We start from the raw sequence: 27,456 nt of genomic DNA, 5'->3' as shown, positions 1-27,456 counted from the left end.
ACATATAGAGTGAGCACAAAGAGAAAAAAGAGTAGAAAGTAGTAAAATCAGAAACCCCCCCTTGTATATGGTATATCACCACTGAGCCCATACACTAATAAATGGATGTATGCATTTAATACTGTTTTAAATAGAATAAAACAAAGTGTAGCTCCTGAGAAAAGTAAAAGTGTCTGTCAGGATAATATGCTTGAATAAGGTATAGGTGAAATTGAAATAAAGGAATTGCTAGTTAGGTTATAAATGCAATTATAAAAGATAATATCGTATAATTTGAATCTATACTGTATGTACACATGTAATGTAATAAATTGTTACTTTGTACGACTGATAATAGCAGAGGTGGGGGGCTAGTCCCGGGCCCGTAAATGAGTTAATCCGCCCGTTAATGTGTGACGACATCCCAGGAAGCGGAAGGGATCATTTACGGAAGCGGAGCCGCAGGACGGACGTGCCCGCTGCAGAAGGTATTTATTCATTTGTACATTTATTCATTTACACATTTACACATATGCATCTTTGGCTTCATGTCTTCTTTTTAAATGTGTTTATTCTCTGAGCTTAAAAAAAGGATAAAACGCGACGCTGCGAGTGACGCGTCGACACTTCCCGAACATTATTCCACTCGGATTGATTCCGTTTCAAATGTCCCGATTTACAGGAAGAGATATTTAATATGAAGAGATATAAGAACTCTTACATATACTTCTCTCTCTTCTTGTTAAAAGTGAATAATGATATCAGAGGTCAAAGATGTAAAATAGTGTGACAGGAGAAATCATCTATCTATCTATCTATCTATCTATCTCTCTATCTATCTATCTATCTATCTATCTATCTATCTATCTATCCATCTTTCTATTTATCTATCCATCTATCTATTCTACTATCTATCTATCTATCTATCTATCTATCTCTCTCTCTCTCTCTCTATCCATCTTTCTATCTCTCTATCTATCTACATATAACTAAAGCTCAAGATATGTATGGAGTTAAAAAAAATGGAGTAATTATCATTTAGTTAATTAACTGACAATATAGTTGCTAGTTAGAGGTAATTGATCACATATTGCTGTTTTGTGATCACTGTTTTCACTGCTCTCCCCAAAAAAATGATATTCCATACTTACAGAAAACATTAAATGCAGCTCATATATCCACAGAAACTCTTTATTAGTGTACGACTATGGCGGTCGAGCTAACGCTTGCCACTGATGCTGTATCTCGCAGGTCCTAATGAATGAACACCAGGCTATTGAAACCATAAGGGACGTGTTTATATCCTGTGTCTGCAGCTCCACAAAGCAAACCCCAGAGTCAGGGCGGCACTGAGAATAATGCACGTTCATCGTCAGGAGGAAATCGATACTCTGCTCGTCTTTACAGCTCTGCAGCTGTGAGGTGGTCAGTCTGATGCTCTAATGGAACACTCCTGTCATAGGAATCATATTAAAAGACTGTGGGGATAAAACTGAGTGGGGTCGGTTGGAGAGCAGCTGAGAACAGGGGACTGAAACTGGACTGGTGGTTTTAATGTGGGTGCTTGAAAGCAGACCGAGCACTTGAATAAGAACACCTCACCAAACCCGGGGCCTCCAACACATCACGTAGCACAAGATGTCATATCAACACACATCTGCAGATTTGTTATCTTTCAAGGAAAGACGAAAACATTTCTGTTTCCTGCTCAATCTCAGGGATAAGGATGTGGTGAACTGGTCGGTGCATTTTCTGTCAGTCCCCACCCACAGTGGGAGGAAGCAGACGAGTAACAGTGGTCATTATGGAATGGACACGTCCCCCTTCAGCTCTGACTCCGCGGAGAAGCCTGCAGCTGACAGGTTTATCAATGAAACGCAGCCAAAAACTAAGTATTGTTGTGAAGTGGAAAAGGTCGAGTTTATCACGGAAGAGCTGTCTCATGATCTCTGAGTGTCTGCGTGAAGTGGTCAAACCAGTTATTGGATGTCACATGAGAAGTTGCAGTGAGACATGAGACCTTAATGTCGTTGGAAACAACATTCACGACTGATTAAATGTCTCTTTAATAGTTTTCAGCTCATGGTTTGGTTCATAAATTGTTCAGAATAATGACGAAAGTGAAGTAAACCAAAGCAAAAACACTTTCATGGTTACGAGAAAGAGAAAATTAACAAGTTTCAGCTTTTTTTGAAGCACTGACTATTAAATGTTAAACGCTAAAATTATTCTCAGTTATCTGCATTTGTTAGTTATCCTAATTATTTTGTTAATGTTAGTAATACAACAAAGTATCAACTATTAACCCTTTAACAGACTCAAAAATGTTTTTCACCCATTTTGATTAAAGTCATAACAAAAACAAGTTTCTTTTGCTCACTTTTTATTGACGTAACAAGGGAAATATAATAATAATATCTTTATTTATACATCACTTCTCAAAGCAAAGTTACTTAGTGCTTCACAAATAAAAAAATATGTGGAAACACTAAAAAATAACATAAAAACACATGCAGTCATAAAAGATTAAAAGAATAAGACACGGAATGTATGACAGAAATTTAAGCTTTTAACATCCATAAAAATAATAGAAGCTACAATTGGGTAATATAAGGTTTATATCCAGTTACCTCCGTCCCACTGAGACATAGAGACGCTGCTGTTTGTTGTGGTATCAAGTTTATCAGGTTTAACAGTTATCACAGACAGACAGTGAACTATTGTTTATAGTAAATGACCTGAATTCAACCTGCGTACAGAAACATGGCCTCATACTAAACAGAGAACTAAATACAGATGAATACAGATAAAATACAAAATGTATCCATGAATCTGTTAAGGGCTGTAGCTGTCAATTCATTTTAGCTATAGATTAATCTGATATCGTATATAATAGAATATAATCGATGCAGATATATTTAGTTTGTTAAACATGTACAGTATATGTTGTATATGAAAATACAACTTTGTAAAGCCCCAGTCTATGTTTATGCCTCAGGAAACAGGAACGTGTTTATAGAGAAAACATTCTCCGCCCTGCAGAGCCCACAGAAAGCTGCTCTGTTCTAAACCGGAACCACCTATAAGACGTCCTCCTCCCCCTCCACATGTGCGTTCCTCATTTGCTGCTCAAACAACCTCATCGACTCGCTCTTCCACTTTCTGTCTTTAGGAACAGAAACAGCAGCAGCGATGGATCGAGTGAGGTCCACCTTTAACAGCCTGGTGAGTGTTTGCCATCTACATTTTTAAATTTTTACTTTATTATGAGTTTAAACCTTAACTTTACACAAAATGGCCTTGTCCGCTCGTCCTCTCCTGCAGCTTCTCTGTCAGGGCCACATTTCTGTCATATTTTAATCTCTTATCTTACCTCGTCTTTTGTTTTTCTCTCCTCAGATTAAAAGCGAGCGCTACAGCAGGTTCACCCTGCAGCCGGCGGAGGACGGAGAAAGACACGTCGAGGTGAAACTGTCCGACGGCGACGCAGATGACACCACGGAGGTCACCACGGAGGTCGCGGGCCAGGCGGGCGGCTCTCCGAGCTTTAGGCCGGCGCCACCACGTCAGAGCCGGCGTCATATTTACTTCCTGGCCCTGGCAACCCTGCTGATATTTGTAACTGGTAGGTCACGGCCATGATGCCAACAAGACATGAGTTGAAGGCTTCAACAAAAAATTATCTTTATTTATTAATTTGTTATTAATTTATCTGTTATTTTTATGCACATCACTACAAACCATCTTTATCTTTTTGTTTTGTTCGACCAACAGTGCAAAAGAAATTAAATAAACTGTCATAAGGAAAACAAATTATTACAAAAAAATCATAAATAATCGTCTTACAACAGAATCTTCACCTTATGAAATAGGATGTTGCTGCATATGTTGCACATACATCTGTAAAACTTCTTCCCTCGACGTGAGGCAAGAAGGTAACAAGTGCTTTACTTAAAACATCAAAAAGGCACGAAGACAAGATATTAAAGATAAACAAGGCAAAGACCAAATTAAATGATGATAAATGATTTACAACGTAATAAAGTGGGATCGTTAAAGTAGCTGTGCAGAGTTCAACTTTTTCTATATACGTTTTATGGATTTTAATCCTTTTATTTGGATTTGTTATCTTTTTCTTCTCATAATTTGTTCCTATTCTTTTTGATTGTATTTACAGATTTTATTTCTTGCATATTTTAAATGTTGTTTTTCTATAGTGTGAATGATTTTTTGAGATTGACCCAAAGTGTCTGCTTCAACTGTCATATGGAGTTAAGTTAATAAACAGCAGCGGCAAACTGGCGACGTAATCATTTTATCTGTAATGAGTTCAAACCAGCCGATGTGTTGATTGGGTCCCATTTTAAATCAGTTTCTGTCACTGGTCCTCTGTCAGGTTACCTGATTGGTTACATCAGCCACCGTAAAGCAGAGCCCCTGAACACGGAGCCGGAGACCGCAGGGGGTCCAGTACCACCGACACCGCCCCCTTTTGTACCAGCTCCTGATTTGCCGCTGCAGTGGACGGACATCAACCGACTTCTGACGCAGAAACTCACCAGCCAGGCCTTTGACAAGACTCTGAGGTAGAGAATACATGTGTTTGCTCTCAAACCACGTGTCATGATGAAGGTGAAGCCAGAAACGAGGAAACCTCACCATGCACACAGTCAACCATCAAACAAATCAATTTACAAGAAATTTACAAAAACAGGAAATTATCCCAAGTTACAAAAACCAAAGACTTCTGTTCTTCTGAGGCTTGGCCATTAAAAAACATCTTTATAAACTCATAAGATCGTGATAAAATCTGCTTTGACACCAGACTGTCTGCAACTCGGACGTCTTCCGTCTTCCGACAACAATCTGGTCATCAGAGTTGAATAGCACCATTGTTTCCTAAAGCCTTGTAATCAGCTCGGCCTCTTCACTTTCATTCCAAAACCACCTCCTTTTCATTTTGAAACATTTTCCATTATTTACTGGAAACAAAGCACGTTATGTCTACCAAGAACTCACCAGTCATCCGTTGGCCTTTTCTCAGAAGAGATTAAACTGTACCCGAGACATTTCAGAAAACTGAAGTGAGACGAAGTTGAGGAGGAAATGTGATTATGTCCTTTCACAGGGACTTTGATTTGCCCAGTCGTTCGGCAGGAAGTGTGGAGGATGCAAATCTGGCAATCCGCATCTTTGATGAATTCAAGCAGCTGAAAATGGACCCGTGGACGGACACCCACTACGTCCAGCTGCAGACGCCAGACAGGTTGGTACCACACGGATCCGATGAATGAGTTGATTCGGATTATTTTATTCAAGAACATTTCTTTGTACGGTCTCGGTTTTGCCTCAGGGTGGTGGCAAAACTCAAGTCGAGAGTTTTGACAGCCGCATTCTTATTGGCCTGTTGGGGGCGCTGTAATTCAAGATCAAGAGGGCTGCTTTATGGAACCTAATTGAGTTTCTTTATTTCTGGAAGTTAGTCATCTTTTTTTCTCAGAGTCTCTGACCTCATCGCTGACTTATCTAATATCAAGATTTAATTTGATTTAATATGAGACCTAACCCTATTTTACTGTCCTGTCATTCCTTCATAATTTACTTAGAATCAGCTTAAAAAATTTACGATATGTATTATATTACATGAATAATAATATTAATATATTATAGATATAAAAATGTTGAAATAAACAGGTTGGGTTTAGTAGTGAGTCAAGTCCAGAGGAATGGCAGAGGTTGGGGGTGGATCATCTTGTCCACATTTGTCCAAGTTTAGCTCCGGCTTCTCGTCCACAGTGGACTCAAGCTGGGGAGCTGAGACTGATGCTGCACCCTCGGTCTCAGGAACTCTGCCGCAAGTCAGTCTTAGACATGTTCTCCTTTTGGGGTTTGTTGTCCTCTTCAACATCTTCTCATCCTATGCAATAACATGCATTTGTTCATCGTATGAGTTCATGACCCGCTTGGCAGAGACCATCTCCAGATTAGTGCCGATAATCTGAAGGAGCTCTCACAGGCACTCAAGAGACTCTGCATCTTGGTTCTTTAGGAGACTCCTGATGCAGCTCTGCATAACAGCCTTGCTAAGCATGTGAGCGAGAAAGAGCTCCCCGATAAACTTGATGGTACCAATGGAGCGTCATCCAGCTCTTTCTTCATTTGCTCGATGAATCTTTTGTCCCCGACCGTCTCCAGTCTTCTCTCGCTCTTCTCAACAGTGTTATCTCTGCCACTGTAGATATTAAAACCAAGTCTAGGGACCAGTCCCAATTCCTCTCCCTTGCCCCTCCCCCTACATATGAAGTGCCCCTCGCTGGTGTGTCCCGTCCACACGGAGAATGATGTAGTAACAAGCTCTTATCTTCTTATCGACAGCACACGTCCAAACCGTGTCCTTTTTGGGTCGGATGTCTTTGAACCTGCGGGGTATCTGGCCTACAGCAAGACTGGGAAAGTTCAGGTGGGTCAATCAGACAGTGTAAAATTTGTGTAAAATATATATATTTTTATTTGGATTAGAGTTCAAATTACACACCATCCTTGTGTCACGTGATTTAAAGCCTCTCCAATCACTGGTTCTGTTTTAATTAGATATACAGGTCCTTTTGTGCGGGAGATTTTAACGTAGTATCCTGAACTTAAATACTTGTCATAAACAATCTTGTCCTTGCCCCTCTTTAGTCTTGACTTTTAAATTCCTTTTTAAAATGTCATTAATGCGTTAGCTTTTGTACCTATAAAATATAAATTATTAACTGTAAGTTTGTATAAAAATACAATTGGATGCTGAATGTAATGGTCTGTTTGACTTGTTTGTACAAAGGGTAAACTGGTTTATGGAAACTACGGTCGTCAGGAAGACCTGGATGTTCTGCAGAAGAAGAGCATTGAGCTGAAAGACAGCGTTCTGCTGCTCCGCAGAGGAAAGATCACGTTTGCAGAGCAGGTACATGATTATTTCAGGTTCTCGTGTGTCTCATATCAGTTGCACTGACTTCCAGGTTTCTGGGAAACTTGAGCTTGGCTTGTTTTTTTAATGTTTCTATTGTTTTTGATTATGTTCCATCAGGTGGATAATGCTGCAAGAAAAGGAGCCTCTGCTGTTCTAATCTACCCCGACACTCAAGGTTACAATTATCAAGGGGACACGGATCTATATGGACACGTACGTTTGTACACACACATTTAATTAAATTTTACACACCATTCAAGCCTAATTATCAAACTACTTTGTGTCTTGATTTTTGTTTTCATGTCCCCTTCAGGTCCATCTGGGTTCAGGCGACCCGTACACGCCGGGATTCCCCTCCTTCAACCACACCCAGTTCTCCCCGACTCAGTCGTCTGGCCTCCCCAAGATCCCAGCCCAGACCATCACCGCCAAAATGTCCACTACGCTTCTACAGTAAGGACACACAGACTCCAATGAATTTAGTTTGATGAACAGTTAAGAAACCCTGTATCAGTGTTAGGCTCAAATTTGCTCTTGACAAAAATATTCATCTCTACTTTAGTAGTTTAGTATTTCTTAATGTATTTATTAGTATAAACAAAGACTGTAAATTAAAACACCTGCTAAACCCTGTGTTGTTTATACATGATCTATCTTAAGTAGTTAAATAGTTTCTGAAAGACTTGACAAATTCCTCAAATACTGAAAATTAGCTGAACTGGCTGAGTGCACATGGAAACTGTAAACGTGGCTACAGCTGTGGACCCTCTGGCACATTTCACCGGTCCCTCACTCGCCTGTCTTTGTCCTCCTCTCCAGGAATATCGGTGGCCCTGAGTCGGATGCGAGCAGCGGTTTTAAAGGCGGCTTCGACTCTGTGTCTTACAGACTGGGAGGTGTCGAGAACGTCACTGTAGAAGTGAACAACGTGCTGGTCAACACGAAGATCCGCAACGTGTTCGGAGTCATCAAAGGATTCATCGATCCTGGTAGAGTAGAACGAAACATGTTCCACTCCGATCCTCTGCCGTAGGGATTAGATTTTTTTTTCAATGCTTGTGTTGTTTTGCTGTCGACAGATCGCTACGTGGTCCTGGGAGCTCAGAGAGACGCCTGGGGTAAAGGCTACGCCAGAGCCGCTGTCGGCACGTCTGTACTGATGGAGCTGGCCAAGGCTGTGAAAGATATGGTGGAAAACGGTAACAAATATAACTCTCTCCATAGTAATGTGATAAAGAGTTTCTCCTGACAGCCCGCTGGTGATGAGATCTTGGTGATATGGGCCGACGATTATCCCTCTGCATGATATTAACGTTATAATTCATTCTCTAGAAAGATTCAGGCCGAGGAGAAGCATCGTGTTTGCAAGTTGGAGCGCTGGAGAGTATGGAAATGTTGGTGCCACCGAGTGGTTGGAGGTAAGAACTACAAGTCTTTTAAAGAAAATATGTACTGTTCAAATTTATTTTTAACACATCTTTGTTTTGTTTTTTAGGGTTATATGTCCTCTATTGACAAAAGTGTTTTCACCTACATTAGCCTGGATGGAATAGTTATGGGTATGTCCACCACACACTGTAATGTGATGACTTTATATTTCAGTATGATATGAGTGAACAGCGTATTTTTCCTTTCCACAAGGTCGCGGCAGCTTCACGGCCTCAGCTAGTCCGCTGCTCCACACCCTCATTGAGAACACGATGAAAAGGGTAACGACACGTCACAGCAGGGTCATTCAGCTCCTTCATTAAAACAGGTGGAGTTTATACTGAGTGTAATGTGCCTCGTTCACACAGGTGAAGAGTCCAATCAGCTCTGGAACCGTGTACGACATGATGGGACAAAGCAACTGGGAGAAAAATACGTAAGGAGGAAACCAGTTTTGGAATTTTTTTTAGCTTGACAAAAGTTACTTGATGTTTGTGCTTCCATTTCCTTTTTGTGAAGTTAGTTTTTATTGGTTTTTAGTCTCAAAGGAATATTAAAGCCATGTTGAAAAGAAAAGTTATTGTTTGGACGATAACTTCACATCCTCATGTGAACAGACTAAAGCCGCTGTCAGTGGACGACCCCGCCTATACCTTCGTGGCTTTCTCTGGAATTCCTGCCGTGTCTTTCCACTTCATCTCTCCCAATGTGAGTCTTGAAGTTAATACAACTGTGCACATCCACTGAAAATGGATGAAAATTTTCTCACATCGAGTTGGTTCCTCTAGTTACTTGTGTGTGTCTCTGTCTATGTTTGTGTCCAAAGACTGAGTCCTACTCTTACTACGGCACCAACCTGGACAACATGGATCACCTCAACTACCAAACCAACCACCACACCAGTGAGATGACGGCGGCGGCGGCCCAGTTCGCCGGCCTCATGGCCTTGCGACTGGTCCATGACCACCTGCTCAGTCTGGACGTGACCCGATACACCAACGTGGTCAATACGGCTTCGATTCGGGTCTACAAACGCATCAACCAGCTCGTACAGGTCCGTGTAGCATTTATACGAAGCACATGTTTATCTGCGAGGGGCTTATTCAGTGTCTCGGTGATCTGACTCATAAAAGTGTGTGTTGTTGATTTGCATTTTTGTCTTTGTAGTCCGGTCAGCTGAAGGGCGTGAGCCCCGCCTGGCTGAGCGGCGCACGAGGCTCCTTTAACAGGGCCACAGAGAGCATCGGCAGGACCATTGTCAACAGTGACCTAGAAAACCAGAAGAGCTGTCGGACCATCAACGACAGGATCATGAGGGTCAGACGTCTCTGCCGTGTTTTCACCTGCATGTTTACAAGTTACAAGCTAATCAAACATAATTCTTAAAAGCAAATGTCGTTACCAACACTACACGAAGCTTCTCAGTGTCTGGGGACGTAATCCTGTCGTTGTATTTCACAGCATCTCACTCGTGCATTCTGATCTTTTTGTGTCATTCTAGGTTGAGCGAAACCTCCTCTCTCCGTACGTGTCGCCTACTGAGACTCCCTTCCGTCACCTCCTGCTGGGCCGCGGCCCCCACACGCTGGCGTCCATCAGTGAGACCACGGACATGGAGCAGCTCCGCATCCAGCTGGCCCTCGCCACCTGGAACCTGCAGGGGTGTGCTCACGCCATGGTGAATGACATCTGGAGCATCCATGACGAGATCTGAAGAGGAGGGTGCGGAGATGCAAGTGTGGGTGCGTGTGTGTGTGTGATTGAAATTAACTTTCAGGTAGAGCGGAGGAAGGAGCTCCAGTATCAGCACATCGAGCACAGGCTGTCAATCAGAGGTCCTGCTCTTTAAATACATGCTTATATTTAACGAGGGAACAGATTATCTGTCCCATGAAGATCCAGGAGGAGACAGAAGTTTTTAAAAGTATTTAAAAAAAACAGTGGTGAACCAAATACCTTTTAGAAATCAAAAGCTTCTGATAAGCCTCCCCCCCTCCCAATCACATCGCACTTGTACGAGCATTTTGCTGTGACCTGAAAACACTGAGAAACCTTATTTATACTTAAGTTTTATTTATCAGTGGCAGTGCCCACTATAAAGTTATCGTTTGTCTTTTTATACGACGTTATCGGAAGCAGTGCCTTCCATAATTATGACGGTTATACTGTCGGATTCTACGGCAGCATCTGCTACACCAACGACTCCTCAGCTGTTGCTGACAAAGTGGAGCCCCGGGTAAAGTTTGGCTTTTCTTTTTTGGCCTTTGTTTCTTTTGTCCAAGAGAGTATGCACCATTAATATAGTAGTTTTATAAAATTACATCTATGGCACTTTGCTCTGTCATCAAAAGAACTTTACAAAGAGAGAAATTAAGGCCAGAAAAGAAACTATCTCGATATAAGGACATATTTATTTATATGCCACAAGCCCGTAGACGATATACGCTTTTCTCTTGAGTCTCGTTTAACTGAACTTTTTGCGAGAGAGCCATTTATGTTGCACAGTCGACTTTAGAGCACTTAATGATATCGTGACGTTATCGGGAGCAGTGCCTTCCATAATTTATTCCCATTATCGGAAGCAGGGTCTTCCATAATGACAAGCAGTGATGGTAGTTTTTGTCTACCAGTGTGTGTGTGTGTGTGTGTGTGTTTAACAGTACATGTGTATTTATCGGGAGCAGCGTCTCTCATATTTCACTTCAAGGGTGGAACAACTTGTCGGGGACAGTGTTTCCCAGAGTTTAATTTTTTACATATTTATTTGTTTTTATTTGGGGATTTTGTGTGTGTGTGTGTGTGTACGTGCGAAGACGCAGTCCCCCTGACCTCCAGAGTGCACATGCTTCTGATTTCTTTATTTGCTTGTGCTTTCATTTCTGATACATACTATGATCTTAACACAACAGAACCTGATGTGCCCCATTCTGACAGGATTCAAATTACAGAGGGAGCTGGAATTATTTACTGCTCTGTAAAGTAACTGATTGAAATGACACATATATATGCTAGTCAGGACAAAGCCACAAGCCTCCACATGGGGGTGCTGAAGAGCTGAGACAGGAGGAAAAGATACTTGGGTATGAATTTAAGTGAAACATTTAACTTCTCTTAGCCATAACTCAATCCAGTCTTCACACACTGACATGAAACACATATGAACGTCAGTCAATGTGACCTACACCTCAGGAGGTTATCTTTTCTCCAATATCCATTGTGAATAAATGTCAAAAAATCCACTTGGAAATCTTTGAAGACTGAGAACTTGCCTCAAAATAATCCAGTGAGTAGACATGTGCATATTTATCAGTACATTTCCAACAGGAACTGCTAAATGTTAATTTGGCTTACTTCAAATGGCACCAGACATGAAATAAAACAAATAAAAGCTCAAGTTAAGGCCCAGAAGAGAAGAATACCAGTGTCTTGCTCCGCTGATAGAAGGAGGAAGCATCACACCACCTCCCTGTTAAATAAATGAATGCACCATGAATGGGGCTTCAGACTTTTGTTAAGTTTTGCAATCAAGCAGCTCAGTACACACACAGTAGAATATTATAGCGTATAATATAATATATCATGGTACTATAGCACAGTATAGTCTGCAACATACCTGCTCTGTCAGTCTAGTTCTCTCGCTTTGTGTTTGTGACTTTAAAATCACCACAGATAAACCATAACTTTCTCTGCATGTGTTTTTAAATCCATGCTTCCACTTAACCTGCATGTTACTGTGTTTCTTTACTGAGGTGAAGCTCAACAGACCTGAACCAAATTACCAACCTGACAAAACCTTCCTTCAAATTACGGTTCGACCAACTCGTTCTGTTTCTACTGATACACACAGAGCGTGGCTGTTGTTACTCTATTTAACACTTTATCCCTATAAAGGTTGGACACTCAGTGTTTTCCCTAGAATGAAAAGAAATACAACATATTCTATAACTGATATTAAAAAAAGTTAAATGTTACGTTTTAGCTTCAAAATGAAAACCTGCGAAAGTGGATGGAGCTTTTAGAAGAAAAGAAGTGTATAACCCCCTAATATGAACTACATTTAAAATCTGCTTTATTTAGTTACACTTACCTAACAACATCCCGTGCTTCATTATTCAGATTATTTGAGCAGACTCAGTCAGACGCTGTTTCCTCACGTCAGTTCTGTTCAGCTTGTCACTGTTTTCCTTTGTGACTTTGGTTACAAGAATCAGAAAGAGTTCAGAAACTGGATTTCACTGGGTCGCTAAAAGTTGAACTGTATCTGAACGTGTTCAGTTCCTGCACTTGAATTATTTTTGCAATGATGTTTCTGTGATTCCCACGTTCTGCAGAGAATAGAAATAAATCCTCTTGCTTAGCATCATGTGTATGTGTCTCAGTTCAGTGTTCTGCTTCCTGTGGCCTGCCTTTCAGATTAAATGCACCATTTTCACGGAGTTGTGCCATTTTACATTCACAGTCAATGATACAACAGAAATGTGTGGTACTAAGTCTCATGCTGAATGAATGCTAATATCAGACATGTATGTATACTTAAAACTGATACATATATTACTACGTATGATTATACAAAATACAAAAAATTAATATATTTCTCACAATCAGATATTTCTAATAATATGGACATACATATTACAATATCATATTTCTCGATATGATTCATAAAAAGATATAATATATACTGATATATATATTGGAAACCTATGTATTAAACGTATGTATACTTTTCCCTACATGCTTCTTAAATACATATAAAATATGAAAGGAATATTTAAGAAAATATATAACCACCATAAAATGTATGTGTACTTCAAAATAAAAGCATCAGTTTGAGGTGTTTAAAGTCTTACCAGCATAGAATTATATTGTTATGAATCCATTTATACATGTTAACAGATTGATTTGATTAAAGACGTTATAATAATGTCATTTTAAAATAATAATGATAATTTTGTGTTGGTTCGACTTTAAACGGCTTGAATCAGTGCTTTTATTTTTTAAGTCAGCTCCTCCTGAAACAGGAAGTGGCTTTATTTTGGTAATTCCGGTGCACGGTGAACGGGGGCGCTGTTTGTTATTCACGTACGGAGGTTACGCACCGTTACGCTCATTAATCTGCGGCAGCCTCACGAATTAACGGAAGAGACGGAGATAACGGATCCGGTGGAATTCATCGTTTCCACCGATAAACAGCGGGACCGTCCGCCGGGCTGCAGCTGCTGAGAACCGGGACACGGAGCGAGGAGCGACCGGAGGAAAGGACCGAGTCCTCCCGCTGCAGAGCCCGGCTTCAGAGGTCTGTATCCCGGGTTCGTTCTCTCCGCAGCCTCGAGTCGACAAAAAAAAAAAAAGATAAAATGAACAGATATAAATAAAATAACGTTTTAAACTGTTTGAATAGTAAAAATCAGATTTAACATGTTCACAGTGACGCGTGTCGACCTGAAGATAAGAAGCTTTGCACTGAAGCAGCAGCTCCATCAATTAAAGTCTCTTCTCATTCATCACATCTCTGTTTCTCTCTGTCTGGATAACTTCCTCTTCTTTTTATCTCTCCCTCTGTTTTTGTCTTTATTCAAAAACATGCAAGATGATAAAACATGTGAAAAATCCCTGCAGATGCACACGTGCACCGATATTTAGTATTTAGCTCATTGGTATAGAGATATAGTCGTAAGTTTTACTATTTTAAACAACAAAAACAAATATATGAGTATTTTAGTGTCTGTGAATTTCATTTAACAATATAAAAAATCATGTCAAAGATTCTAACATTGCCAGGAAAATAACTCTAAATATTTCCTTGTGTTTGCTCGCAAAAAAACAGGATTTAAAGTAAAATCTTCACTGATGTTAAATGGGCTTTTATTTGTTCTTTTAAAGCATTTTTTTCTTACGTGTACTTTGACTTTTTAGTTTGGTCCACAGCTGTGTCTCCATTAAGCGGCTGCATCCTTTGGAGGACGCAGTCTACATGGACTACAGAGACCTCCTCCTTCATGGGCTGCGTCGACGAGCAAAGGCCGAACTGAAATGAGACGGTCTGGTCTTCAGAGGATTTCTGGATTACATCCCCCTCCTTGTTGCAGTCGCCAGTTAAGCCTGTCGCTGCCACTTTGTGAGACAGTTTGTCACTTTAGCACAATGAATCCTGGGATAGGTCGGACCAGGAAGGATCCACCCGCTGGAGCCTTCGTTTCTCAGAGATGGAAGGATGCATTTGTTGGCCTCACCTGGAGGAGCCTTCGAAAATGGGACAGTCTAGTTGCGTTGCTGTGACACAATTGGTCTTTAAATGCAGACTCCGAAGGATGCAGCCCCTTAATTGAGATACAGCTCCTGTCCCAACCGATAACATGGAGGAGGCAGGGTTTATGACCTATATTGCAGCAGCCACCAGGGGGCAATTAAGGCGATTTGGCTTCACTTTTAGGAGCTGTCGTGTCGTCCATCTTTATTTACAGCCTATCATAGACGCTCACTTCAAATACTTTTATTAGGTCATAAGATTTGATCTCATGAAAATTTGATCTCAGCTCAAACATGAAGACAACATAAAGAGAATCAAATGTATTTCTAAATTCAATATTCAGACTTGCACTAACTTGGATTCACCCTGAAAGGCTTGAGAATTTCAGTCTGAGCCTCCTCACAGTGAAAACAGGGACATATGGACGCTTGTCTCGCTGGGTTGCCAGGTCTGCTCCTGTCTGTCTCTGTGACTCTGTGTTCTGTGTCACTGTTTTCTCAGTGTGTTTGTGTTGTTCTCTCGGTCCGTCTCGGCTGTGACTTATCCTGCTGCTCTCTTTATAGTAACACATGAACTCCAGTTTTCCTTGTGGCTTTTTTCTTCTTCAAACAAGAGTAAATTTAGCTTCCTCAGCCTCCCTCTCATTTCCTGCCTCTCATACATGTTGTGTGTGTGTTTCTGGAATCAAATGCTGACTCTCTTTGTCACTGTGTGTGTTTAGATGTGGGTTCCCTCGGTCCATGGCCGTGTCCAGGTGACCTCCAGTGACCTCAGTCACTCCTGATGCAGCTTTAATCCCTGATCCTCCAGACGTCAGGGTGAGAGGTCCGAGCTCTACTGTTCATTCCTTCTAATTCGCTAAACGATCCTGGCTTCATCGCACAGAGGAATCATCAGTGTGTCTGTTAATTGAGTCTCAGGCATCTGGTGCAGAGAAGAGAAGTGAAGCAGCTCCTCTCCTCTCACCACCTCACTTCTCCTGCCAGCGAGCGAACGTGAGCTAAATTCACTTTTTCTATTTTTGGCGCATTGGCCTGGATTCAACACGCAGAGATGAAAACTCACATTTTGTGCTCATTTAGGCCACACATGCACACACACATGCACACACACGTACCGCACACACACACACACACACACACCGACACAGCCGCTGCAGTTCATGCACCAGTTAGCTTAGTCTTGGTTTGCGAATGTTGCCAACGATGGAAGCTCAGTATTTCTCCCTTGTCCTTATTTCTATAGTATCTATACGTATCTATATGACTAATTGACAATTTTTTCTTATTGACCCTGGTTTTCTCAATCATCTCTGCTTCGTTCCTCAATATATATTATATAACGATATTATTTAATGCACCTACTCATTTAAAAGTGATCCTGACGTCAGGGGAAATCAGCCTCCAGAGCTGATTTTACATTTTTTAATTCACCAAACCATCATCATCCCTCCTTCACAAATGTTAAGCTTGATGTCAAGCTCAACGACCATCTGCATCTATCAAATGCATGCTGGGAATTTATTATTTCTGGCTTAACCATCCATTCATTTCTTCATCCATCTGGCCACGCACTGTATCTCCATCTACATGTTCTCCCTCCTCCCTCCCTCCCTCCTCCGACGTCTCCCCCTCTCTCCCTCTCATCCTCTTGTTTAGCGCCGCTGAATTATTTAACGTCAGACACTGGGCTCGGCTGCAGAGCCGGAGGGAGATGGAGATCGAGAGGAAAAGATGGACAGAAGAGGGGATGTACGGAGGTGTCTGACGCTGCAGGTCGTGAGTCAGCAGGGAGGGAAAGGGGAAACGGTGGGAGGGAAGACGGACTTTAGATGGTTTTAGGTGATACGACCAGAGAGAGAGAGCGGCGTCAGATGCCTCCCGGGCGTGTTGGTGTGTGTGCATGCGCGTATTGATTGAGCAGAGAAGGTCATGGAGCTGAGAGGAGATTAGCTAAACCAGACTCGGTGGTGTTGAGCGCGGTGCTACAGCTAACGCCTCCTCTGAATAGCAGCTAGACGGAAAAGAGGAGAGCCAGAAAAGAGAGAAAGAGAATAAGGAGACAAGGACGAGAGGAGCTGTTACAGTATGGGGGAGAGCTACGTGTACCAGCGACTCCCCTTCGCCAGAGGAGAGGAGGAGGGGGAGGATGAGGACGAAGAGGAGAGGAGGATCCGGGAAAGTGTCGGGGGGCAAATGGTAAAGTGGTGGGTGGATGTGCAGTGATTTTTCTTTTTTATTGTCCCATTGTGATCACAGTACTTGTGTTTGTGTGTGTGTGTGTGTGTGTGTGTGTAGATGCTGAGATTGTGTGTTTGTGTGCAGGAGGGTGTCTCGGGGCTTCATGTTTCTGGTGATATCATAGATGGGGTGTGTGTTTACGTGTGTGTGTGTGGGGGGCGGAAGAACACATTCAATTTTGGTGAGGATCAGATCAAGGGGGCGGCTCCATTCATTTCTTTTTCCGCTTTCTTTAACATTCATAATAATCGATTTTAAATATCAGGCATATTTAGGGAACTGATATCTATGAGTGTGTGCAATTTGGTTGAGCTTGATTTGATTGAAGGGGCCTGTTGGGCCTTGGTGGACGTATGAACTCTACTCAGTGACTGTATAGTTCCTCATTTGGAATTTAAATGGTTTTATAGATGAAGGGATTGAGCAATCAAGAAAATAATTAATTAAATAATTAATAGATTAATTGATAATGAAATTAATCCGTAGGTGAAATGATGCACAGATGTGTTGCAGATAATAATCCATCAATCAGGCAGTTTTATATCTAAAAGCTGAAAAACTTGTGAGCAAAGATGTTTTACCAGTGATTTTATTATTGTCCTGATGATCTTTGCCTGATTGAAGCTGAGAGCAGCTCCTCCTTTTCCCCTGCACATTACAGTGTGTCCATTAACATGACTTACTACGGGCTGAACGCCGTCCTGACGTGCACGATAACACAGGTGTGTGTGTGTGTGTGTGTGTGTGTGTGTGCAGATGCAGAGCGACGAGGGAACCGAGTGGCTGCTGGAGCTGCTGACAGACGTGCAGCTGCAGCAGTACTTCCTGCGGATCCGCGATGAGCTCAACGTCACTCGACTTTCCCACTTCGACTACGTCAAGAGCGAAGACTTGGAGAAGATCGGCATGGGGCGCCCCGGTGGGTTATTGATATTCCACAGTTTAACCATGAACCTTATTATAAAAATACTATGAATACAAAAGAAAACCCAAATATAACCAAATATGTAGAACTTAAATTAGGATAAAACTGAATAAACTACTATTTATTATAGACGCAGATACTGAGATGTCTGAAAGGCTCATATCGGCCAATTTTTATGACGTTATATATAGTAGAAAATTAAGTGTCGCAGTATTAAGCAAGTAGACAAGTAAGTCTGCTGTGTAAAAAGCTAAAGTATGAATCTAAACTGTTGTCTGTGTTTGTGTTGGCTCAGGTCAGAGGAGGCTGTGGGAGGCCGTCAAGAGGAGGCGAGCTCTTTATAAACGAAAGTCCTGGATGAGCAAGGTGCACAAACAACACACACATATTTAGTTCTACAGTGGAACAGGCAGTTTTTCCACCAGAGCTGATTCTGCGATCTGAGGGAAAATATCCTCATACTCACCAAAGTTTGAATTCCAAATGAGATATCTCCTCCTTTTCATATTTCTGCTATTAGATATAATAGAAACACATTGATGCTTTTTCAGCTAACAACGCTCTCCAGTCCAAATTCACATAAACATAATATTGTATATATAGAGTAATGTGGCAGGGCATTAATGAAATCCTGTTTCTCCTTCTGCATCGTCAGGTATTTCCAGTGAAACGCTCTGACGCCGACCCCCAGCAGCCCGTCCCCCAGGGGGCGTCGTCCAGCCAGGCGCCAGCCGCCAGCGAGCCGACCGCCTCCCTCACCTGCCTGATCAGGGAGACGGAGCTGCAGCTGTTCGAGAGGCTCGGAGACGGCACGTTCGGAGTGGTGCGGAGAGGAGAGTGGACCGGTCCCAACGGCAGAGTGGTGAGAGGAGGGAGGAGTCTGGGAAACAAACATCTGCTTAAAATCTGAGGGATTCAACCCGTCACTGTGCATCACCACCCAAAGGCTGTTGGTTCATTATTAGTTGTTTGTTGCTGATGTTGCTGCGTCTCTCCCTCCTCGTCTCCAGTTGTCGGTGGCGGTGAAGTGTCTGAAAGCAGGCGTGTTAGACTCAGACGGGCTGGACGACTTCATCAGGGAGGTGAACGCCATGCACTCACTGAGCCACCAGAACCTCATCCGGCTGTACGGCATCGTCCTCACACAGCCCATGAAGATGGTAAACACACACAGACTGGCTTCAGTACTGTACCTTCTGTCCTTGACCCACAAACGTGTACAGGTGTTGTTGCTGATCTGAGCTTTGTGTGTATGTTGGTGTGTGTCTGTGTGTAGGTGGCTGAGCTGGCTCCTCTGGGCTCCCTGTTGGATCGTCTCAGGAAGCGTCAGGGTCACATCCTCATCTTGTCCCTCTGTAACTACGCTGTACAGGTCCGTGCACAAACCTGAAGTGAAACCTCCTTCTTTCATTTCATCTGCTCGTTTGTTTGACGATCCTTTTGTGTGTGTGTGTGTGTGTGTGTGTGTGTAGGTGGCGTGTGGCATGGCCTACCTGGAGCAGAGGCGTTTCCTCCACAGGGACCTCGCCGCCCGCAACGTTCTGCTGTCCACCAACGACACGGTGAAGATCGGAGACTTTGGCCTGATGAGGGCGCTGCCGACACACACCGACCATTATATCATGGAGGAGGGTCACAAAGTCCCCTTCCCTTGGTGAGGAGAGCGTTCAGCCTGGTTCTGGTGCAACTAAATCTGTCTGTTTCTTCCTGTCTTTTTCACTGCATGTCCATCTTTGTCCTTGGTTCTCCTCAGGTGCGCTCCGGAGTCTCTGAAGTCTCGTTCTTTCTCTCATGCGTCTGACACTTGGATGTTTGCAGTCACTCTGTGGGAGATGTTCACCCACGGACAGGAGCCGTGGGTGGGCCTTAACGGGAGTCAGGTACATGCACACATCAGCACTTCAACACCAATTAAACTTCAGCCTCTCTTGTTTTTAAAAATGCACCAGTTAATAATGGCTTTTCAGAGAGTTACAATTTCTGCGTGTGTGTGTTTGCAGATCCTGCACAAGGTGGACGTGGAGGCCGAGAGGTTAAATAAACCAGAGGACTGTCCTCTGGACGTTTACAACGTCATGCTGCAGTGCTGGAGCCCCAAACCTGAGGACAGACCAACCTTCATCGCCCTCAGAGACTTTCTGCTCGAGGTAGCTTGGCAGGTTCAGACTAAACTCAAACAGCAAATGTGTCCATGAGAAGTATGAATCAGACTTTTGTTACTTCAGATAAAGTACATTTCATGGAGGACGGCACAAATGTTGAGTGTGGAAATTCATTTTTGACTTAAAATAGTTTGATCGAAAATGTTCTCATTTTCCCCTAAAGGAACCAAATTTGCACATTTTATAAGAATAGTTTTTCTGACCATTTTTTTGCCTTTATTAGTGACGTGACAGTTGAAAAATGTCAGGAAAGGAAGATTCATTAACTTATAATCAAATCAAACACTCAGAAAGTAAACAGTGATGCACCAGGCAGATAAAGGACAATACAGGGAAAGAAACTAGAACAGTTTGTGCCAGTTGTGTGAGACACCTCTGTAAGACTGCATGTGCTCTGCAGACGATGCCCACGGACATGAGAGCCCTGCAGGACTTTGAGGACGAAGACAAGCTCCAGATCCAGATGAACGACGTGATTACCATCATAGAGGGAAGGTCAGTGTGTGACGCAGGCAGAACCTCACTGTGTTGGATCAGCAGGATCGCTGCTTCTATACAAAATCACTGCTTTACAAGACAACACATGGGTCTATTGTTGACGCAGGATTCTTTGCATTGTGGAGAATTACTGTAATTACTGTCTCGTTACCGACTCGTGACAGAGATATTGTGGCTCCTGCTGAGGGAGCTCGAATTTAAAACCACAACTTAATAAGATAGCACTTCATTTATGTCTCATCATGTGACAGTTTGTTGTCCTCAGGAAAAACCATTATCTCCTCTGTTATCTGCCATGTTAGAGGAATCACGGCAGTAAAGTAGCAGTAGAAAGATGTTAAATTAGTATTTGTGTGTTTCCATGTGTGTGTGTGTTTTCAGGGCGGAGCATTACTGGTGGCGAGGTCAGAATAGGCGGACGCTGCGTTTCGGTCAGTTCCCTCGCCACGTGGTGACGGCGGTCGCCGGTCTGTCGGCCCACGACATCAGCCGACCGCTCAAACACTCCTTCATCCACACGGGGCACGGAGACACGGACCCCCACAGGAGCTGGGGACATGCAGACCGCATAGACAGGTTAATAATGCACAGTTATCAACATCACATGAACTGCAGGTCAGTTAGAAAGACTCAGAAGAATCTCCAGTATTCAGCAGGAAACTTTAAAGAGAGGACAGAACCTTATTGGTGGATTTGTTACAGCAGCTGCTCTTCTAGGGATCATGAGAAATATAGTTTTCTCTCTACATAGAAACCACTAAATTGCTCGGACAGAATGAGTCACCACGTGTGGCTGCAGGGGGCGCTGTTGCTCAGTAACAGTTTCAGTATTACTGAAGTGTTGCTTTAAATCGTCCTGTGAACCTGTCACATTTATCACAAACCAGTGATTAACCATTGAACTGATTTAAATCTACATTTCCATTGGATAAAATGGCACCTTATCATTTAAATGCTTCATCATAAGCAACAAACTCTAACATATCATCACATGCTGTGTAGTTAAGCCTGAACCGTGAGTGTGTGTTGAATTGCTTGTGTTCAAACTCTCCACTGGAGAGCAGCAGTGCACCACCTGACGTACTGAAGCGTAGTTCACACTCACATCCACAACTTCCTCCTTCCTGCAAAACAAGCATCAAATCCCAGAGCAACAATTTAACAAGCTTCTGTTACAGGAGCAAAGTGTTTATGAACAAATAATATTTATTGTCTGGTTGAGAAATGAAGTCACTGCAACATGAATCCATTAAATCTGCTTTATAACTGTTCTTCTTTCTCCCAGTCTGTATTTGGGGAACCCCATGGACCCCCCTGATGTCCTGGGAATGGAGGCCGGCATCGCCAGACCGACCAAACTCCCCAACCGGGCCAAGAGTACGTTCATCCAAACACTCAAATGCACATAATCAGCACAAACAATGTTTATTTTAGATTTTAACAATATAGAAAACTGATAATTTTCAGTAATTCTATTCTCTCTCTTCCAGAGCAACCTCCCCCTCGTCCACCTCAGCCTGCTGTTCTGCTGAAGAGTACGTTTTCACTCTTTGTCTTTTATTTGGCCGAATATCTGAGCTTTAAAAACCTGCTGTTGTTATTATCTGACTTTGTGTGTTTGTGTGTCTGTGTGTGTGTGGTTGTGTGCGTGCGTGTAGAGCCCTTCTACGACTCGGTCATGGACGATTACGACGATGACGACGACACCAGCACCGCGTCGGGCCTGAAGAGGCTCGGAGTGTCTCTGGGTCTGAAGCTGCGCCCGTGGGAGGGGTCCCTGGTGCGCTCGGCCAAGAGCGAGGTGTCGCTCATCGACTTCGACGACGACAGCTTCAGCTCGACCACGCCGTCGCCGCTCACCGAGACACAGCAGCCGGACGAGGACACACTGAAGGTAAACCAGAGACTGACATTTACACATGAACTCAACGACCAATATTGTGCTATTAAAGTACATTTTCTTTATTGTCCCTAAATAATATTACTTAAGTAATTCAACTCAGGACTGTTTCCTGTTTCCTACGATATTATTACTTTTACTTAAGTTAATGATCTGAGTTCTTCCTCCTGAATTTAAAACTATAATTCAAATGTACTCATTGGATTTAATAAATTAGAAATTAAGAGTCACAGCAATGATATGATTTTGACGAGTTAGGGATCGTCGTGTTCTGAATCTCTTTGACCATTTATTTACGTAATGTTAAGAAGGATAATTTATCTCTTGCAAACCATAATATATTAAATGTTTCCCTGTTCATTAATTTCCTCCTGTCTGACTGTGAGGCTTTTTACCTCCAACATCTTCCAAACAAACCGACTGTGCAGCATTTTAAACGTCCTCTGACTCTTCGATCAACTTTCTTTCTTTTAAAGTCAACAGTAGAAAGTGTGAAATGTGTGACACCACTCAGCAATGATAGGTTCACAGTTTTCTAGCCTTTGGCCCAGAAATGTCATAAATAATCAATTTCTTCTTGGATGCATTCAGGATTGATCCTGGTTCAGTGGTTTCACAGTGATTCCACCTCATAGCTTCAGCCTCATTTCCATCTTCTCCACGGAGCTGTGGCTGAACGCTACTTGGTGGAGTTGTTTCTACGTATTTACGACAGCAGCAGAGCTCTTTTGTTTCCGTTCAACCTGAGGACGGCACTTTCTCCTCCTCCTCAGATAACTCGTCATTGTCGTCCTCAGGACACTCCCTCCATCCTGGACTGGCCTCTCCCTCAGCCGGCTTACGACGAGGTCTCCACGGAGCTGGAGGACCAATCGGAGGACCAGGAGGTGAAGTCTATCAACAAGGGGCTGGGTGAGGAGGCCACGGCCGGCCTCACCGTAGTGGGCCGGAGCGAGTCGCAGTCAGCTGACCTCTTCCAGGAACTACAGAGAGAGGTAGAGGAAGTAAAGACGTAGTTTCACACACAGACTCATGTTATCAAACATTTAATTCTAAACTAACGTTTGTCTCTGATGATGCAGGTGATGGTGAAACTTCAGGTTCCCATGGCAACAGGCCGCTCCCTCCCCTCCTCCCCTCTCCCGATGCCCCTGGCTCCGTTGGGCCCCCACCGACAGATCCTCCTCCCTCCTCCCTCCCCCTCCACCTTTGCCTCCTGCTTCGAGGACCGGCCGGTGCTCCCTCCTCGCAGCCCCGTCCCCCCGCTGCGTCCCTCCAAACACAACCTCTCCGCCCGCCCCACCCAGCCGCAGGTCCGCTCCAGCTCCATATCTCTGGGGGACGAGGAGGACACGCCGCCCCAGATCCCACCAAGAGACCACGCCTTTTCTCAGCCGGGCTCCCGCTCCTCCTCTCCCCTCCCACCAGCACCGCCGCCCTCCGCCTCGCCCATGGCTCTTCCCCCTCCCCCCCTCTTCGTCTCTCCACGCCGGACATCAGGACTCCTGGGTCCCCTTCTGTCCTCAAATTCCTCGTCCTCCTCCTCCTCCTCTGCACCGTCTCAAGCAACATCCCATCCCTCACGCCTCGCAGCTCCCGGCGCCTCCTCCTCTTACTCCTCCAGTCCTCTGCTGGATCCTCTCTCCTTCCGTGAGGGACGCGGCCTGTCCTCGTTGATTGACAGCTCCCCGAGCTCTGCTCCCGCCCCGCTGCCGGAGAGACCAGCTTTTCTGGAAAGGTGTGTTTGTGATATAAAACCTTGATTAGTCTCCACGTCAGGATAGAGACAGTTTCTGAAGCAAGTTTAAAAGGAAATGAGCAGTTGTTCCCAACACAACATCCCAACACAACCTATCACATAACAACACAATCTTTAGAGGAAAAACAAACCACAACTAGTCATCAATTTCTCCAATTGAATTTTTTAATTTGAATATATCAGTTCATCTGAGTCTTATCTTGACCTTTATCTTGATTAGGTTATTGTCTTTGCCAGTTAATGAATATCTAAATATAGATTCTTCAATTTAAAAACAATTAAAATAAAAAATCATCCGTCATCATTTCTGATCTGTGACTTTCTCTGATCAGATACGGAGCAGCCAACATGGTGGCAGTCAAACCCATGATGCAGAAGCAGCAGCAGCAGCCGGGCGGAGCCAAACCTAATTCCTCTTATAACAACAACAACGGGCGGACCGCAGCTCCCAGCATGCAACAGGAGCAGAGCATCACACAGGTAAGGTAGAGTGAGAGGAAATCCGCAGGGCATTCCTCTTCTTTTTCTACTTCTTTTATTATCATCGCATTGTTTTCCTTCACTTTTTCGTTGACTATCACACATGTTAAATACAAACAGGAGGAATAGACACAACAAACAGCCTGAAATGCGACAAGCAGAAAAATCTGATTTTTTAAAAAGTGAATCTCTTGTGTCCTGAGGGATATTTACTGAAGATTAAAGATAAAGCAAACTTTAAATTAACTTAAAAACTCCTGTCATCACAGTGTGAATATAACTGTCGGGGCAAAAACTTCAAAGTCGACTCCTCTTGTGGTTAAAAAGAAACCAATTTCTATTTAGACGAAGATTATTTGTAATAGGGTGAAATTTATTTTAATTTGAGCAAATGATGATTTACATATATGTTTGAAATATGATACTCTGATGACATGGAGTCTGTCTGTGCAGAATACTGATGTGTCAAAGATCAAAAGCAGATGTTGGCTGCACACCCACAGGCTTGTATCGCTCGAATCCCTTCTATTAAGAAATAACTTTACATTTGATCTTATCTGCAGTCATGAGTCCTGCTGTCATCAGCTCCCATGGAACATCTTGAGCCCCACAGTATTGTTTGTTAGTTATTTATTTGTTTAAATAAAATCCACTCATTTCTCTGTAGATTCTTCATTCGTTATAAATACACGGTGTGATTGACAGGTGCAGGCAGCGGTGCATGGTGTCACACTGGAGGAGTGTCAGTCCGCGCTGCAGGCTCACAACTGGAGGATCCCCCAGGCCATCAGCCACTTGAAGGTAAACCGACAAAACAAACAATCCACTTGTGATCTGCTGTCAGCGGCCTGATGTTAAAGTACAATAATATTGGTTTAAACGAGGAATGCTCCTGTCACCGTGTGAACTGTAGGTGGAGCAGTTGTTTCGCTTGGGGCTGCGGTCGAGAGCCGAGTGCGAGGAGCTTCTGCAGCTCCGCCAGTGGAACCTGGAACAGGCCAGCACGGTGTTGTTAGAGACATTCGGACCCCATCTAAACAGGTAGAACTAAGTAAAAATATATAATATAATAAACAAAATTTCTAATTTTTCAATCTTAATCAAATACGATGTACCTCAGGGTTCAATTTTCGGACCTTTTTGGTTTGTTAGTTTCTCATAGTCAGATTTTACTTGAAATTGATGAAAACCGAATCAAAAGAAAAAGCTAAGACCTTTAAAATGGCTGTTTCTATTCCCTTTATTTTATAAGTACAGCTTTAAAAGTTTCCTTTTTGCACGATCCTAAATTTGCAGGGGAAAAAACAGATTTCTCACTTTTCCTTAAACATCTCACCCGAGGATTTGCTAATAACCACACACATGTGACACCACCTCTCTCTTGTCGTCGTCTCAGGAAGTGACAGCGGACCCACCGAGGTGCACACCGACGACCGACGAGCCCCTCGACATCACTTGGATCATTGGATGACTCATCGCTCCGAGGACTCGACACGTAGCAATGCTTCTTAACGAGCGGAGGAATATAGGGCAGTATTACGTGCCTCACTCTATGTACTGTGAATACCTGCTACTACCTGCGTCATACACATGCATGCTCATTATTAGCTAACGGAGCAGCTTGTTGAATGAGTCACAGACGACGTACTTGAAATGTTGCTATTTATGTTTTTGCTACATGCGTAATGAGAGTTTTTCTTTCCCGCTGAGCGCTACTGCAAACTTTTGTGCGGGTGTGAGATTTGCGTGCATGTGTGTTTGCGTGTGTGCAAGTGTGAGCTTACACTGAGGTAACAACACTGTACACGTCCATGCCTTTTTCGCTGTTCATGAAATCAGGGAAGTGTGAGCTAACGGCAGAGTTGTACTCGTATGTTTCTGTGAAAATGTACCGATAAGACGCTGTATTGTATTTAGCACTTTACCCGGTGTGGATATTTTTGCGGTCATGTTAACTGCTGGTCAGGAGAAGATAAACAATTTGTCTCGTTATCGCAACCAACACGGTTACTGATATTAGCATACGGAGCTTTGTAGGCTTCGTACGGACGTGACTCGTGAGCGATCGGTCAAATGAAAGATGTTATCGTAGGCAGTTAGATGCAAAAATGTCAAAGTGATGACATCTACCATCTGCTCATGAATACAGGGTTGTAGTCGCTGAGTTAAACCTCCACAAATTATACATTTAACGTGATTTTAAAAGTGATGTTTAGCTTTTCCTCCTGTGAGAACTACTGCTGTGTGATAATCATCAACACATCCTGAATGAGTAGTGTGTGTGTGTGTGAGTGGGTGCACGTGTGCTTAGCGCTGTGGATATAGTACTTCCACACAGATCCTGAGTGTGATCACACCTGGATTCATCAGCAGCTAAACAGAAAAGGAAACGATGAGGGAATCGTACGTTGTTGCAGCTACTCTGGTTTTTATCAGGTCATCGATCACTCAAACTGTTTTATTAGAGCAGCTTATAAATGTAATATATGCAATTATGTCCTTGTGGTTTATAATAAACTGAAATTTGAGTCTCTCTTTTCAGTACTGCAGGTGTTTGTGGTTATTTGTGTCGTAAATGTCCCGAAGAAAGAACATTAAAGTCGTCTCTGGTGCTCATTTGATCTGTTTCACTATTTCAATATGTCTTGAATCCAGAGAGAGTTGATTGGCCAACGAGTCTCAGCCACTCCCCTCCCCCTGGTTCGTGTGGAGCTGCTCTCTGAGCCTCCTCCACAAACACGTAGAGCTTCGACTTTAAATAAGAGTAATGTTAGAATATGAAAATACTTTATCAGGTTGTGATTCAAAGTAAACACAAGTAAGTACATTTAGCTCCCACCATTGAAAAACAAGTTGCCGCACCAATTCAACAATGAAATCAAA

The 27,456-nt window shown here is 43.0% G+C and overlaps 2 protein-coding genes across 8 annotated transcripts; both read left to right on the top strand.

The window, feature by feature from the left end:
* The first annotated feature begins 402 nt into the window (after window positions 1-402).
* On the top strand, window positions 403-12,719 carry tfr1b (transferrin receptor 1b). The gene is made up of 19 exons (XM_035142736.2): window positions 403-467; window positions 3,152-3,204; window positions 3,379-3,604; window positions 4,376-4,565; window positions 5,108-5,245; window positions 6,355-6,439; window positions 6,803-6,925; window positions 7,049-7,144; window positions 7,245-7,384; window positions 7,751-7,920; window positions 8,011-8,130; window positions 8,264-8,349; window positions 8,427-8,490; window positions 8,573-8,640; window positions 8,728-8,795; window positions 8,977-9,067; window positions 9,186-9,413; window positions 9,527-9,676; window positions 9,861-12,719. Exons 2-19 carry the CDS (start codon window positions 3,172-3,174, stop codon window positions 10,071-10,073), a joined length of 2,289 nt encoding a protein of 762 aa, XP_034998627.1. The 5' UTR covers window positions 403-467; window positions 3,152-3,171; the 3' UTR covers window positions 10,074-12,719.
* Window positions 12,720-13,440: 721 nt separating this feature from the next.
* Window positions 13,441-27,194, top strand: tnk2a (tyrosine kinase, non-receptor, 2a). 7 transcript variants are annotated; one of them, XM_035142733.2, is made up of 21 exons: window positions 13,441-13,655; window positions 15,331-15,427; window positions 17,606-17,768; window positions 18,070-18,140; window positions 18,430-18,636; window positions 18,785-18,934; window positions 19,051-19,146; window positions 19,247-19,428; window positions 19,528-19,654; window positions 19,775-19,921; window positions 20,337-20,431; window positions 20,816-21,010; window positions 21,720-21,811; window positions 21,925-21,969; window positions 22,093-22,328; window positions 23,108-23,329; window positions 23,417-24,072; window positions 24,426-24,573; window positions 25,279-25,374; window positions 25,487-25,614; window positions 25,970-27,194. In XM_035142733.2, the coding sequence occupies exons 3-21, from the start codon at window positions 17,606-17,608 to the stop codon at window positions 25,974-25,976; spliced, it is 3,063 nt and encodes a 1,020-aa protein (XP_034998624.2). In that variant the 5' UTR covers window positions 13,441-13,655; window positions 15,331-15,427; the 3' UTR covers window positions 25,977-27,194. The 7 variants fall into 7 exon arrangements, 6 of the variants coding, with proteins under 6 accessions (XP_034998624.2, XP_034998623.2, XP_034998621.2 ...); XM_035142732.2 differs by having other exon boundaries at window positions 15,331-15,434; XR_004694193.2 differs by lacking the exons at window positions 13,441-13,655; window positions 15,331-15,427; window positions 25,970-27,194 and adding exons at window positions 15,450-16,807; window positions 25,137-25,194 and having other exon boundaries at window positions 25,487-25,532.
* The last annotated feature ends 262 nt before the right edge of the window (window positions 27,195-27,456 follow it).

This window comes from Hippoglossus stenolepis, chromosome 19 (genome assembly GCF_022539355.2).
Source record: "Hippoglossus stenolepis isolate QCI-W04-F060 chromosome 19, HSTE1.2, whole genome shotgun sequence".
Lineage (NCBI taxonomy): Eukaryota > Metazoa > Chordata > Actinopteri > Pleuronectiformes > Pleuronectidae > Hippoglossus > Hippoglossus stenolepis.
This window is presented reverse-complemented; position numbering and strand designations above follow the sequence as displayed.